The following is a 12,768-nucleotide window of genomic DNA, read 5'->3' as shown; positions in this document are numbered from 1 at the left end:
TTTTTAGCGCAAGCGGCTAGAATTTCAACTGAGATTTCACAACAAGAGCTCAGTCAAAGGGTTGAGGATATGGAGATTTGTCATGCTGAGCTTTATTGAAGACTGTCAGAGAGAGACTAGCCCCGACCCAGGCCATGCTCTCACTCACTACTTTGAAACTGGTATTATGGGAAGTTAAGTTCAGGCAGCATACCTCTAACCTCCAGCTTGCACTGCACCTCGTCTTCCCCAAGATCGTTGATGGCCTTGCAGGAGTATCTGCCCCCATCAAACAGGCTTGGCTTGCGGATATTCAGAGTCAACACACCCTGTTTGTTCTGCATCAGGTACTTGGGGTCTTCACCAATGATCATATTGTTCTTCATCCAAATGATCTTTGGCTGAAGAACAGTGTGTTGGAGGAGAAGGCAAATTGGGAGGATGGAGGAGAGGAGGGAGCGTATAAACAGAGCGTGGGATGTTGGGAGGGTAGGAGAGCAGGGAGGAGGGAAGAGGGAGAGGGGAAATTGGGTCAACATTTCGGCTTGACAAATCTTTGCCGATTCGGAGGGATAAAAAAAATGTGTGTTCAAAGATCTTTCTGCTCCACCTCTTGTTCTAGCTTCAGACATAAAAATACACTCCTGCTGCAAAGGCATCAAAATCCTCTCTGACTGTTCTACACTCACTGTTTGACACTCAAAACTTGTACGCTCACTCTAAAAACACAAAGCATGAAATCTGTGGCATACCCTTGCAGCAAAGCTATCAGGGGCCAACACAGGTGAAGTGTATGCTAGATGGGTGGTGCTACAGTGCTGTAATGTATAGTTTGCTCATTTGCAAAATACTAGGGATATTGCCTATATCCTGCAGGTTTCTATGCTAAATGACAGTCTGGCAATTTCTTCTGTTATCACATGACTTCAGAAATATGCAGTATACTTTATACTATCCTTGAACAGAAATACACCCTTATTTAATCATTATTTTACCAACTGGTTACATGATAATATTTACTAGAAAGTACTCTTACAAATATTTTATATAGTAATGTTCCAAATTCATATTTCTTTGTTTCCTTTCTTTGATTCATATTTTATATATATATTTAAAATAATCTGGTTCTGCATCGAAAATCTGCATTGAAATACACATATTAATAGGCAGTTTTTGAAAGTGAAAGTGGAGAACTTTCAGAGAAAATACTAAAAATGTCATATATCAGTGTTAAGAGTGTTGAGACATCTTTTAAAACTTAAAACAACTAATACCTTGTTCCATAGCCCATGGACAAGCTTCCCACCCAAATTCATTGAAATATGTTGTGTTTTTTTAGATATCTTGATAACTAGACGAATAAATAATTAGGATCACCAGTGATTCATGAGCAAGGACCACGCCATCAACTGAGATGCGAATTAATTGTTTATTTATGTGTAGTGACTGGTGGATGGGAATGGGGGAGTGGGACAGCGGCAGCAGTGTGGGGAAGGCTTTGGAAAGAATCTGCTATTGCTTCCGTGCTTGGGATGGCGGCAGGCCATGAATTTAATTAAGCGATCAGGAACTTCTTGGCTGACAGTTGACCTGTCGGCTTTGATTAGGAAGGAGTGACCGGTGAATATTTTTGAGAGAGGACATGGTGAGAACCTGCCGAGGTGAGAGAGCAACTAGAATTAATGTCCATGTGGCCGGACTCTGTCCTGATCAGTGGATCAGATAGGGGGCAATAATGACAAAGGGGTGAGTTTAGCTATGGCTGAAGGGGTTTTTGAGATAGTATGTCAAGTCAGTAGGTCAATCATTATAACCATTATGTGCCTTAGAAACCCCCCAAAACCGGCTGTGTGGGTTGGAAGCTGGTATTCTGAGGCTCTAAAAGCCTTTTCAGACTATATGCGATTAATTGGTGCAAATAAATTACACGTCAACATAAAAAATCGAGGCCATCTATCTCTATGAGCATATTCACACCCAGTCCAAAACTTTCGTATTTCGCTGTGCAGTTTTGTTATTTTGCAGCTGTTTTGATTTCAGCAAATTTCAGATGTTGACAAAAACGAGTCAACCAATAAAATCATGACTTTTGCTCACATGATCAGTAGATTTGGACGTTATTTTCATAATTCCATTCACACTCATCAAGATGGATATTGATCGGCTGATCCATTTGGTCTCACAGCATAGTGTTCTGTTTACATAAAGATCACAAAGACAATGGACTCAAAGACAACATCTGGGAAAGTATAGCGGTTGAACTGGCTTGTGAGTAGCCTACAAAAGAGGGTTAAACACACTTTGTTGTCAAGGTAACACAAGCTCCTGTACCAGTCGATGATACTCTCTGCTCTGCTTTCTCTCTTGTAATAATGAATGTACCCAGTGTTTCCTCTTTTTTTTTGCCAAAAGATACTTTAGAAACTTGTCGTCACTACTGCTGCTGCTTGAAGACTAAATGACTAGGATGAATCAATGATCGTGTGCCGGTGTGAAGCTTTAATTTTCGGTGGAATGCATCGAAGGCGTATATTCTGCATTCTTGTTTTGTTTATTAATTTTGTCCCTGGTGTGAAAAGGCCTTAAGACTGGGGAGTTGGTGGGAGGTATGGGCAGCAACGGAACTAAGGATGGGCATTCCGAAGTGGGTGGTCAGAGGTATTGGGGTTATCCCGAGAACCTGGCATCCCCGTAACAGAAACGGGAGGATGTTGGTGAAACGAGGAGATAGAATGGGAAACTGACATCCCGGTGCCAGTAACATAAATGGGAGGAGATTGTTGAGATGAGGTAGAATAGCCGAATGAGTAACTGGCAAACCAGTACTGGTACTAGCAACAGAAACGGCGTCAGGCAAAAATAGCTGAATGAGTAACTGGCAACTGTGTGATGTAACGGAAACAGCAGGACGCTACTGAAGTGAGGTGAGATTAGCCGAATGAGTAATTGGCAACCCGGTGCTGGTAATGGAAACGGCAGGAATAACTAAATAGGTTAACCACCTTAACAGCTCTGAATGTGGTGTGTAAAGTAGTTTAGCTCGCCTCTCGTGAACTCTGGAATTAACGGGGAGCGAGTGGAAGTTCAGGAGGAAATATGAGATGAACAGTTCTCCTTTTCGAGTGGCTGCTCTTCCTCAAGTGTGTCTCCTGAAATTGGAGCTGAACAGCATTGGATTTGGCTCCCCGGTGGTTCCCCAGGGCTCACTGAGGCGGAGTCAGCAGCCCAGATGTTTTTGGCGTAGATTGCGAAGGATTGGTGAAGTGGATCTTCTGGAATCGGCCTGAATAGATCCTCGTAGAACTGGGCTGGGGGATAGCAGTTCCGCTTGGAGATGGTGGGCTACAGGAGGTGAGTTAAAGTCTTGAAACATTTCAGCACTAATTATTGGCTTAAGTTTGTAGCAGAAACGATGCTGAGAGCGAATTGGACATTCTGAGGTTGCGTGCACGGAAAGAGAGAACAAATGCGTGTGCAGGGCAGGAAGGCATGTTACAGGAAGAGGAGTGTTTGAGGTGTGGTCCTGCTCCTGAACGTCAGCTAAAATTATCTCCAAGCTAATTAATAAAGAAATAATTTTACTGACACACCTTTGTTTACTGTAAAGATGTAAATACCTTCGGGTAGCCGCGGACAGCACAACTGATTGCTGCAGTGTAACCTGCAACCACACTTCTGTTCACCAGGGGCGCTGTGAACTTAGGGGAACTGGAAATGTCCTTCTCTTTGAAGGGTGGAGGGTTATACGCCAAACCTGGACAGGTGGAGAATTGTTACATTTCCACTCAATACGCTCACTTTATTTCTTACTCTGAGAACACACACACAGCGAGGTGCAGACCAGTGTGAGTAAGTCCATAAAAAATAAAACATGTCGCACAACTCTTCTCCAGTACAGCATGCTTTATTCACCAAACATTTTCAGTTATCTTGCCTTCATTAGGGTAGTGTCTGAGGCTGTTTGAGGTATGTGAGGTTGTAAGAATACAGAATTTGTTCCCTCGTATTAAAAATGGATATTCAAACTTTTTACCCAATGATGGGTTAAGATGAAATATGTATTTGCTAGTGAATATTCTGAAAAGATGTTGAAGATTATATGTTTTGTATTTATATTAATTTATATCTATCTTGTAAATTTGTGTATCCACTAAGAATAATGGTATTTTGTAAAGGGTATTTTTTAAGAAAACAATGATAATAATGTTGTTTGGTATACTTGCTATCTTTGATGGTTATCAGTCACATCACTGATCAATGGACAACATATAAGAAAACCTAACACGGCCTCAGACACCACCCTGATGAAGGCCAAATAGCCAAAAACGTTTGATGAATAAATCCTGGTGTACTGGAGAAAAGATTTGTGATGTGTTTTAATTTTGATGGACATGTCTTAACTTGATCCATACCAAACAATTTTTCTAGTTTGTGTCACACTTTTAAATTCAAATCTGTTGAAGGATTGTGTAAAACATCGACTGAATGCTTAATTATTAACCAACTGTTATCTCTTTCAACTGCTTTGGGATTGTTTTACCTTTAATATCCATACCCCATCCTATAAAACTAGCAAATTGTTTCAATTTGCAGATTACCATTTGTATTATCAGGACAGGAAACTGACTTTTGTTTCACCATGATGTCAGGTGGGTACTATGATCAACAATCCTCACACTTTTATAGGCCAGACTGCTGCTTGGAACACAAAAGAGATTGGCTGGTTGGCTGCCAATTTTTCTGGTAGAGTAAGCAAATGCAACAACACAACAACAGTAGCAGCATTTGGCTGGTGGCAGGTGTTAATTTCCCAGCCTAGTTGCTTTCATAATCCGCGGCCAGTATTAAATGTTATTTAACACTCTGTCAAAGCATGTTTCTGTTTAGCATAATCAGTGTGAATTAATTTTCCTTTAAATTATGTTCAAGTAATTAACTACAGCCAAAAATGTATCACAAGTAGATCTAATGTTATAACTGTGTTATATAGTTCATAATCTTTGTATTTATTATTATTTTTTGTATCTTTGTAGTTTGTATTTTTAATAGTATTCGGATGTGTAATCTTAATCACAATGCCTGATACCTTCCTCTTCTCTGTTTTGTGTCCATTACATAACATAATGCTCACTTTATGTTTTAACTGAATATAGTGTAGACTACAGCTCAGCATGCATTAGATGTTCCTTGGCATCAAAAGCAAAACTATCATGTTACAGTGTGCGGTGCTCTGCAGGGATTTCATTACCTATTTTGGAAATGATGGCGGTGTTCTTGCTGATGCCAGGCTCATCGCTGAGGCCACAGATGTTTTCGCTGAACACTCGAAAGGAATACTCGTTCCCCATGACCAGGTCAGACACAGTGCAGCTGGGCCTGCGGTTGTGCTCATAGACCGTGAACCACTCCTGATGTGAGAGAGACAGATAAAGAGACAGAGAGAGAGAGAGAGAGGGAGGGAGAGAGAAAGAGGAGAAGCAGAGGTTCAAAGAAGCTTATAGCCGAGGTTGAGATCTATATAAGCTGAAGCATTTCCTATCCCCAGCATCCATGTTCTTCTAGTACACCTTCCTGTCGATTCATACAACATAATGACCATGACACTATAGTGAGGCTTTGCAGTTATGTGACAAATCTCCTAGCAGCCATGCCTAGAACCATCATGAAGGTCCACTGGATGCTTATGGATGTTGGACAATAGCAATGATGTAAGTGATTCCTATTAACGACTCTTGTTTAGCTTTTTACTCCAAAACACCAACACCAATCTGTGCCACGAAACACAAAAACCTGGTCCATACTCTGGTCGGACCTGCCAATTGTGCCTTTACCACATACTAGAAGGAATGAGGTGCAAAACCAACAGTAACCCAGAAAGTACATTTTTGCTATATTGTGAATGTGTAAAGTTACAGATTGCAGCTTTAACTTCATCAGACTTGTTTTTGACATTGTTAGCTAGATAGACAGCTTCATGCTAATTTAGGTGAGCATTACAAAAGCAGTAATCTATCAGTTGCCCTATCAGTAACCTATTATTGTTCTCTTGGTAATGCAAAAAGGAGAAAACTATCAAGCCATGCTGTGCAGATAATCATAAAACCAAACTGAAAGGTAAAGTATGGAAGCATTTTAGATTAGACACCAAAGACGGAAAAATCGTGGATAAAGTTACAGCTGTTTGCTGACTTAAATGTAAAATGGAACTGCCTTACAGTAATGTCAGCTTGTACATAACTATGTAATTCTACAACGAGTTAAGGATTAGGCTACATGGATTGCGTAAAAATCACTGGAACAAATTATGTGTTAGTTCAATTTTGTTCAAACTTAATTTTTTGAAAAAGTGACAGCCCTTGTAATCACTCAGTGCTTAATATGATAACCACACTATTAACCACAGCTTCTATTGGATATATTAGTTAGTGCTCAAGTTACTTTTGTTGACAAAACAGCTTAGACCATCACTGACAACATTATACACTTAACAAGCAGATCTTGACCTAAAATTGATTTACTGACACAATTTAGTGTTCACAGCCATTGTTGCTCAAGAGTTGCAGACCTCCGACATGGCTGCCAGTGAGTTATATCCCTGAAACCACTCCTATGCACTTCTCTCCCACCATGCGTACCTTAGTCTTCATGTCAGCCTTCTGAATAGTGTAGCCAATAATCTCACAGTTGCCGTCGTCTTTGGGCGGCTTCCACTCAAGTGCAGCGTTGAAACCCCAGACTTCTGTAACATGCACAGCAATGGGAGGACCAGGCTTTTCTGTTGGGTTTGTGAGAGGAGATAGAGATAGAGTTGGAGGATTTTGTGTGAAATTACAGACAGGCTCATTAGACAGGCTCGTCATGAGCAGGAATGGACATATAGCACAAGAGTATAAAAAGTGTCCCACACATGCATAGCTGGTTGCGATATGATATGAGACATGTAGGCAAGCTTTTAGCGGTAGAGAGAGAGAGGTAGATTAATAAACAGATCTGGTGCAGGAAAGTCCCACGGAGAGAACACTCACAGCGGTAGAGATTTGGCAAAGATTGACAGATTAGCAGAGCAAAAGACAAAGGTTCAAGGAAAGGTGGTGATAGCTGCATACATTACTAGAAAATCTGTGTCGGCATAGAACTGACAAACTGAGAAATAGTATGCTTTGCCTGCCTGGATTACAGAGCAGAAGAATGCAGTGTGTTTATCATCCATCTTTCTGTGTGGCCTGCACTATACACAGCACAGTACAGAAATACTGTACAACATAGTAATGCATTTGTCATTAATCTTGCTCTGCGTGCTCTCCTCTGTGGAGTACAGTACAAACAGTGAGCAGCCCTACAGTTTTTGCCTGTTAATCCTTTCTGTACTGTCTCCTGCTGAAACAGTGCGGTGACAGTTCAGCTGAGGGGGGGCTGATCAGAGGAGCTGCAGCCTCTCATTAGCGCAACCTTCTCAGCAAAAGGAAGTGACAGAGTAGCCCTCAAAATCCAAACCTAATCCCAGTCTACACGCAAATAATCCCAGTGGAACCCCGCCAAATAATCCACCTAGCACCCTGACCCGGGGAGACGAGCTGTAAGTTGAGGAATGAGCTGGCGGCCACAGTGGCAGTGCAGAAGCCAGGATTATGCGAGAGAGAGGAATCAGCGCTTTGATGATTTGCTACTTTGACTCACAGATCCCTTTGAGTATGAAATTAGGAATTATCATCAAATTTGAAAAAACTCTTGACATGTCACAGATTTGGGCTCAAGCCATCATCCCCTTCCAAGCAGGTTATTAACTGCGTACCTCGTGAAGTATGAACCACGCACAGTGTTCTAATCTTAATGAGAGAACATGCAACAGGAGTATGCGTCTCTCTAGGTGAAGCTGAGAGGTGTTGGTGCCATGACGGGACTGACCTACAATCTGGATGTGTATGTCAGCACTGTCCGACATGTTCTCAATCTGAACGGACAGTGTGTACTTTCCGGAGTGGGTTCTCTCTGAGGAGCGGATGAAGAGGATGGTGTCCACTTCACTGGTACGAGTTCCAACTGTTTTGTCCTCCAGGGGAATGCCATCTTTGAACCAGGTCACGACAGGGCGAGGCTTACCCTGCAGTTAGAGTAATGGAAGGGAATTAAATTAAAGTACTTTGAGAAACATTTAGAGGGAAAAAATCCTTTAAAAGAATCTGTGAAATAACAGAATAACTTTCAGTTTTGATTCACACGGGTGAATCGGTGTTGTAATTGTCAAGGTAACATGCAAGTCGATCTCGGAGAACACTTTTCTGAACATGTGTGCCTTTCTAGTAAGAAAATGTATTTCATGTTTTGGCCGTGAAATATTTTGGGGCATCCTGTTCTAGTTAAGCATGTCTCAGCTTTAGTTGCACCACATATTCCAACCGTGTGAAAACAGCCGTTGGAACAGTCTCTGTCCAGCTCTTGGATAAGATGCCAGAGCTGTGGGTGCTCTTTTCTCCCAGGAGAACATCATGTAGCCACGTCCTCTGTCTCAGAACAGGCTTTTCATCTGCTACTTCAAAAGCAAGCACGGCTATGGCTCACTTTTTCCTGTCTATTTTTATTTATAACAATGGCTTCCCCTTTGCTACTTAAGGTTAGCTTATTTTCACCAATGCCATCATTTGCAAGTTTCTGTCAAATGCTGTAATGCTCCCTGTGCCCTTTCAGTTCTTGCCCTCTCTGTTACTCACAAAGTTTGCAGATCTGATTTGCATTTCAGTAGAAGAAAAAATGCCCTATTAGATTGTAGTCATAGGAACATCTTAGGCATTTATTTGGTTACTTCCACTAACCAAAACACACAAGCTAAGTGCATCTGGATATGTTGTACAGACATGGGCAACCATAAATTAAAACAGGCTTTCCACTGTTTTAAACTTGATATCTCTGTCTTTTTGGTCCAGTTTTCACTTCAAATAAACCACTGCATGGTTCACTCGAAACCCCCCTGCAAAGATCCATTTTAAGTGGCTCATGGGGTGGCTTTTTTACTGTAGGTTTCCATCCAGTTTTATTCTCAACTCTTCAAATAAAACAAATTTAAGAGTTAGTTTTTGAAAATGCTTCAGAGTCTGAAATACCCATTTAGTACAAGGTCAATGTGGAAGTAACCTAGTAATCTTTAAGCACCTTGTATTGTTCACTCTTGGCAGAACTGGTTTTGCTATTGCAAATCTAGTATATTCTCTAAACTAAAACGAAAAAAGCCAGAGCCTGGTCAGACTTGGACTAACCTGGAAAGGGATGACCAAGTTCACCTTCTCGCCCACAAGCGTGATGAGTTTGGTTCTCAGATGGCGAGGCAGGCGGATCTTTGGATGCTCTGGGTAGTGGACAAGTGAGAGATGGAAAAATAAGTAGAATTTGAGTGGGTGGTGTGGGGCAAGTATAGATACACAAAATGTACTGCATGTACAGCTTTTACCTTATGTGTATGTTCATGTGTGTGTACCACAGATATAAAATATTTAGATATGAAAATACACTGTAGAATTATTCCTTCTTAGATCCAGTACATGGTTAAGAAATATTCCATGAGGTTTACAGTAATTTTATAACAGCTAATGGCAAGCTTGATAATTAGATGGCTTTTTTTTCCCACTAAGTAGCATTTTTCTTGAACAGTGGTTTAACATAGATACTGATGGCGCGTAAGTACTGGTCCCAATGTTGGGTTTCTGTTAGAGCTTTAACAGATGTAGATTTATAAGACATTTTACAATGTCTTCCAACAAGAGCAGTATGGTTAAAATATGACCTATCAGTTGAATTTTTATTTTAAAAAATGGCAGGTGGCAAACTTAAGATGTATCTCTGACCCATAATCTCTCTGATAGTGACAGCCTGGGAGAGAGTGGCAGGGGGGCTCCGCCCAGCGATGTTGACAGCCACCACTCTGAACAGCATCTTCTCCCCCACTGGGAGACCCTTCACCCTGTACTGGTTCTTTTCCACTGGTTCCTCATTAGCTTGCACCCACTGATCACCTGAGGAATGAGTCGGAACAGAAGAAGAGAGGAGCAATCAAGGAACACATTAGAAAAACAGAAATGATCCTAAGATCTCAGGGAAATGTTGAGAAACTAATCATTTGTGAATATTGTTAACCTTTCGCTAAGCCCCGCCCCCTTAGTTACTGTTGCTACACCTGTCAAGCTTTCCATTCTCACACAGTACATTATGCTGTTTACACTGACAACAGCAGCAGATTTACACGAAAAGTAGACAAACGATTTCTAGCCAGAAGCTGTCAGTCGCAGATTTCATCAGCTGGAGCTAGCTAGTTAGCTAATTAAGCTAATGTTAGCTCCATGAGCTGGTTGAAAATGCTGTCTACAGCTGACTTTTCAATTCCAGCCAACTTATTTTAAAATGAGAATCTTGTAAAGGGGGACTTAAATATGCACATGACAACTAAAAGGCTAAGAGTGAGAAATACTACACAGTAGATATGTAGTCATGAATATGGCTTTTTTTCAACATAACCTGTAACCCCACAAACTAATGTAGTAATGCTCTTTGGCCTTGAAAGTAATGCTTGGTTGCTATTGTAGGTAGTAAGCTAGTTAGACGGACATGCTAACGATTGCAGCTTACGTTAGAGCAGATAAACACAGTTTAATCCATTCCTTACACTTTTGCTCTTGTGTTTTTGGTTTTGGATGGACAAAAAAAAGACACCACCCTGCAAAGTCTTTAAATGCAGAGCACTGTTCTTACTAGAGATCCATGCGCACTGCCTCGGCATGTGGAGAACTCCAAGACTTGACAGGCCTGCCATGTCAAGTTACAGTTGCTAAGCTATGATTGGGCAGTCGCTGTTCAAGGGAGGTGTTTAGCAAAAAAATTGTAAGAATGACATTTGGGTTGCCAGGTTTATGAAAGTTTCTTTGACTGGTGTATCCTCCTTTAGCATAACTGGCGTTGTCTTGTTGAAAAGGGGTCGTCTTGCTAAAAAGACAAAGAAAGTTATGCTGGAGGAGGATGAACATCAACCAAATGGATTTTTCACAACCTGGAAACTCAAAAGTTTTCCTTAATATTATAGATCTATAAAGCATTAATACATTTATTTAAGTTTTAATAATTACATTGGTTACATTTTATAAACTCTCTATAATACCTTAGTATAAAGTGCTAAATATTTAGCATATTTACTTCCTTCTTTGCTGTACTCAATGATGTAACCATCCATGCCGCCTGCTCCGATTTTCTCTGGAGGACGCCACTTGAGTGCACAGGTAGTGTCTGTCACATCATCCACGGTGAGGCGAATGGGCTCGCTGGTAGGGGCTGAGAGAGACAGGAGCTAATTAATACGTTAATACCCAGTGTAAATGGGATGGGAGGTAGGTTAAGCTGCCTCAAAATGAGCATTGTGTGAAAAGCCTCTGTTAATTAACCATTCTGCTAATGATAAATGGCAACGCACCAATGGGCATGAAGGGCTTTGAGTTTGCACTGGGCTGAGAGATGCCAATACCGTTGACTGCAAACACTCTCATCTCATAAAGTACACCTTCAATCATCTTCTTAGCCTCATAAGTGGTGGACTCATAAACATCAAAGTTGAGCTTGGTCCATCTGGACGAGCCAACCTTCTTCCTCTCCATCAGGTACCCTGGAGGAAGTGATATCAATATACAGTGAAGTCATTAAAAATGGCTCAATGTTCTTGAGAAAAGAGTTGAAAAACACTGCAATGTAATAAACAGAGTGGATTCTAAACTGCTGTTTTCTCCGGGGAGAGAGACATCAGATGTGAACATTAGATGCTGCGTGTTTCACGGATACCTTTAATGGGAACTCCACCGTTAAATGCAGGAGGGTCCCATGTGATCATGGCAGAGTCCTCGCCAACTGATGTGCATTTGACATTCTCAGGAGGGTTGGGCACATCTGGAGAGGCAGGTTACAGTTGGAAATGGAAAGAGGGGAAAGATGAAACAGAGAAATGAGAGAAGGCATGCGTGTGAGGAAGTGGGTACTGTATTCAAACCTTATATTCCTAGCTTTGCTTTGACCCTAATTAATGATTTAGATTTTTACGTCTTTCATTACTCTGGCCATATCCACTTCCCTGCCAAGTAACTTTGTAGGTAAGGTGTTTTGCAGCAGCAGAGATTTGGCCGACAAGTCATGAATACTTTTACACTACTGCTAACCATATTGCACGGCAGAGTTTTGTGAGTTGTGACAGATTACCTGGCTCATGTTTGAAGGCTCTGACAGTTTATTTTTTTATTGAAATGAAAATAAATGAAAAACAATGGCCTTGAAAGTCTAAAAACATTCAGATATTTAGTACACAAACAGCATGCTTGGATACACAAATTGTAGTAAACTGGCTACAACATGCAAAATTAAAAACCTAAAATTCCGATTTTTTTAAAAAGATGGCACAAACAGTGACAATTTTGGTTTATTTTCACTCATTTTGTATCTATTTTCTGACCATTACCCAATCTCAGTTCAAGACCAAGGCCCTATAACTCTCAGCCAGCCAGGAAAATTTGAATGGGAGCAATAAAAGAAAAAAAAAGAGAGGTGAAAAAGTCAAAAGTCAGAAAAAGCCACTGACCCACGATCCTGACAAAGAGTTCAGCCTTGTCCTGTCCAGCAGGGTTAGTCACGGTGATGGAGTAGTGGCCCTCATCCTCTTTCTCCGCCCCCTCGATTACAAAGCTGCTCAGGGTCTTCCTCGACTCCACACGGACCCTTCCCTCGGCCTCAGTCACCACCTACCACACAGGGCAGGACAGAGAGGGAGAG

General features: G+C 41.3%; 1 protein-coding gene across 10 annotated transcripts in view; it reads right to left on the bottom strand.

Moving 5' to 3' along the window:
• Nucleotides 1-12,768, bottom strand: part of mybpc2a (myosin binding protein Ca) — a 60,795-nt gene that overhangs the window by 517 nt on the left and 47,510 nt on the right. For 9 of the 10 annotated variants that reach the window (XM_044181428.1, XM_044181419.1, XM_044181421.1 and 6 more), the window contains 11 exons: nt 12,578-12,737; nt 11,791-11,895; nt 11,429-11,617; nt 11,155-11,289; nt 9,816-9,983; nt 9,231-9,319; nt 7,885-8,080; nt 6,615-6,754; nt 5,228-5,387; nt 3,597-3,733; nt 194-380 (listed from right to left, as the gene is read on the bottom strand). In XM_044181428.1, coding sequence (XP_044037363.1) covers nt 194-380; nt 3,597-3,733; nt 5,228-5,387; nt 6,615-6,754; nt 7,885-8,080; nt 9,231-9,319; nt 9,816-9,983; nt 11,155-11,289; nt 11,429-11,617; nt 11,791-11,895; nt 12,578-12,737 — 1,666 coding nt within the window. Of the gene's footprint in view, nt 1-193; nt 381-3,596; nt 3,734-5,227; nt 5,388-6,614; nt 6,755-7,884; nt 8,081-9,230; nt 9,320-9,815; nt 9,984-11,154; nt 11,290-11,428; nt 11,618-11,790; nt 11,896-12,577; nt 12,738-12,768 lie in introns of those variants that run through there. The other variant, XM_044181429.1, reaches the window with a different exon arrangement.

The sequence above is a fragment of the Siniperca chuatsi genome, linkage group LG21, assembly GCF_020085105.1.
Source record: "Siniperca chuatsi isolate FFG_IHB_CAS linkage group LG21, ASM2008510v1, whole genome shotgun sequence".
NCBI classification, from domain to species: Eukaryota; Metazoa; Chordata; class Actinopteri; order Centrarchiformes; family Sinipercidae; genus Siniperca; species Siniperca chuatsi.
This window is presented reverse-complemented; position numbering and strand designations above follow the sequence as displayed.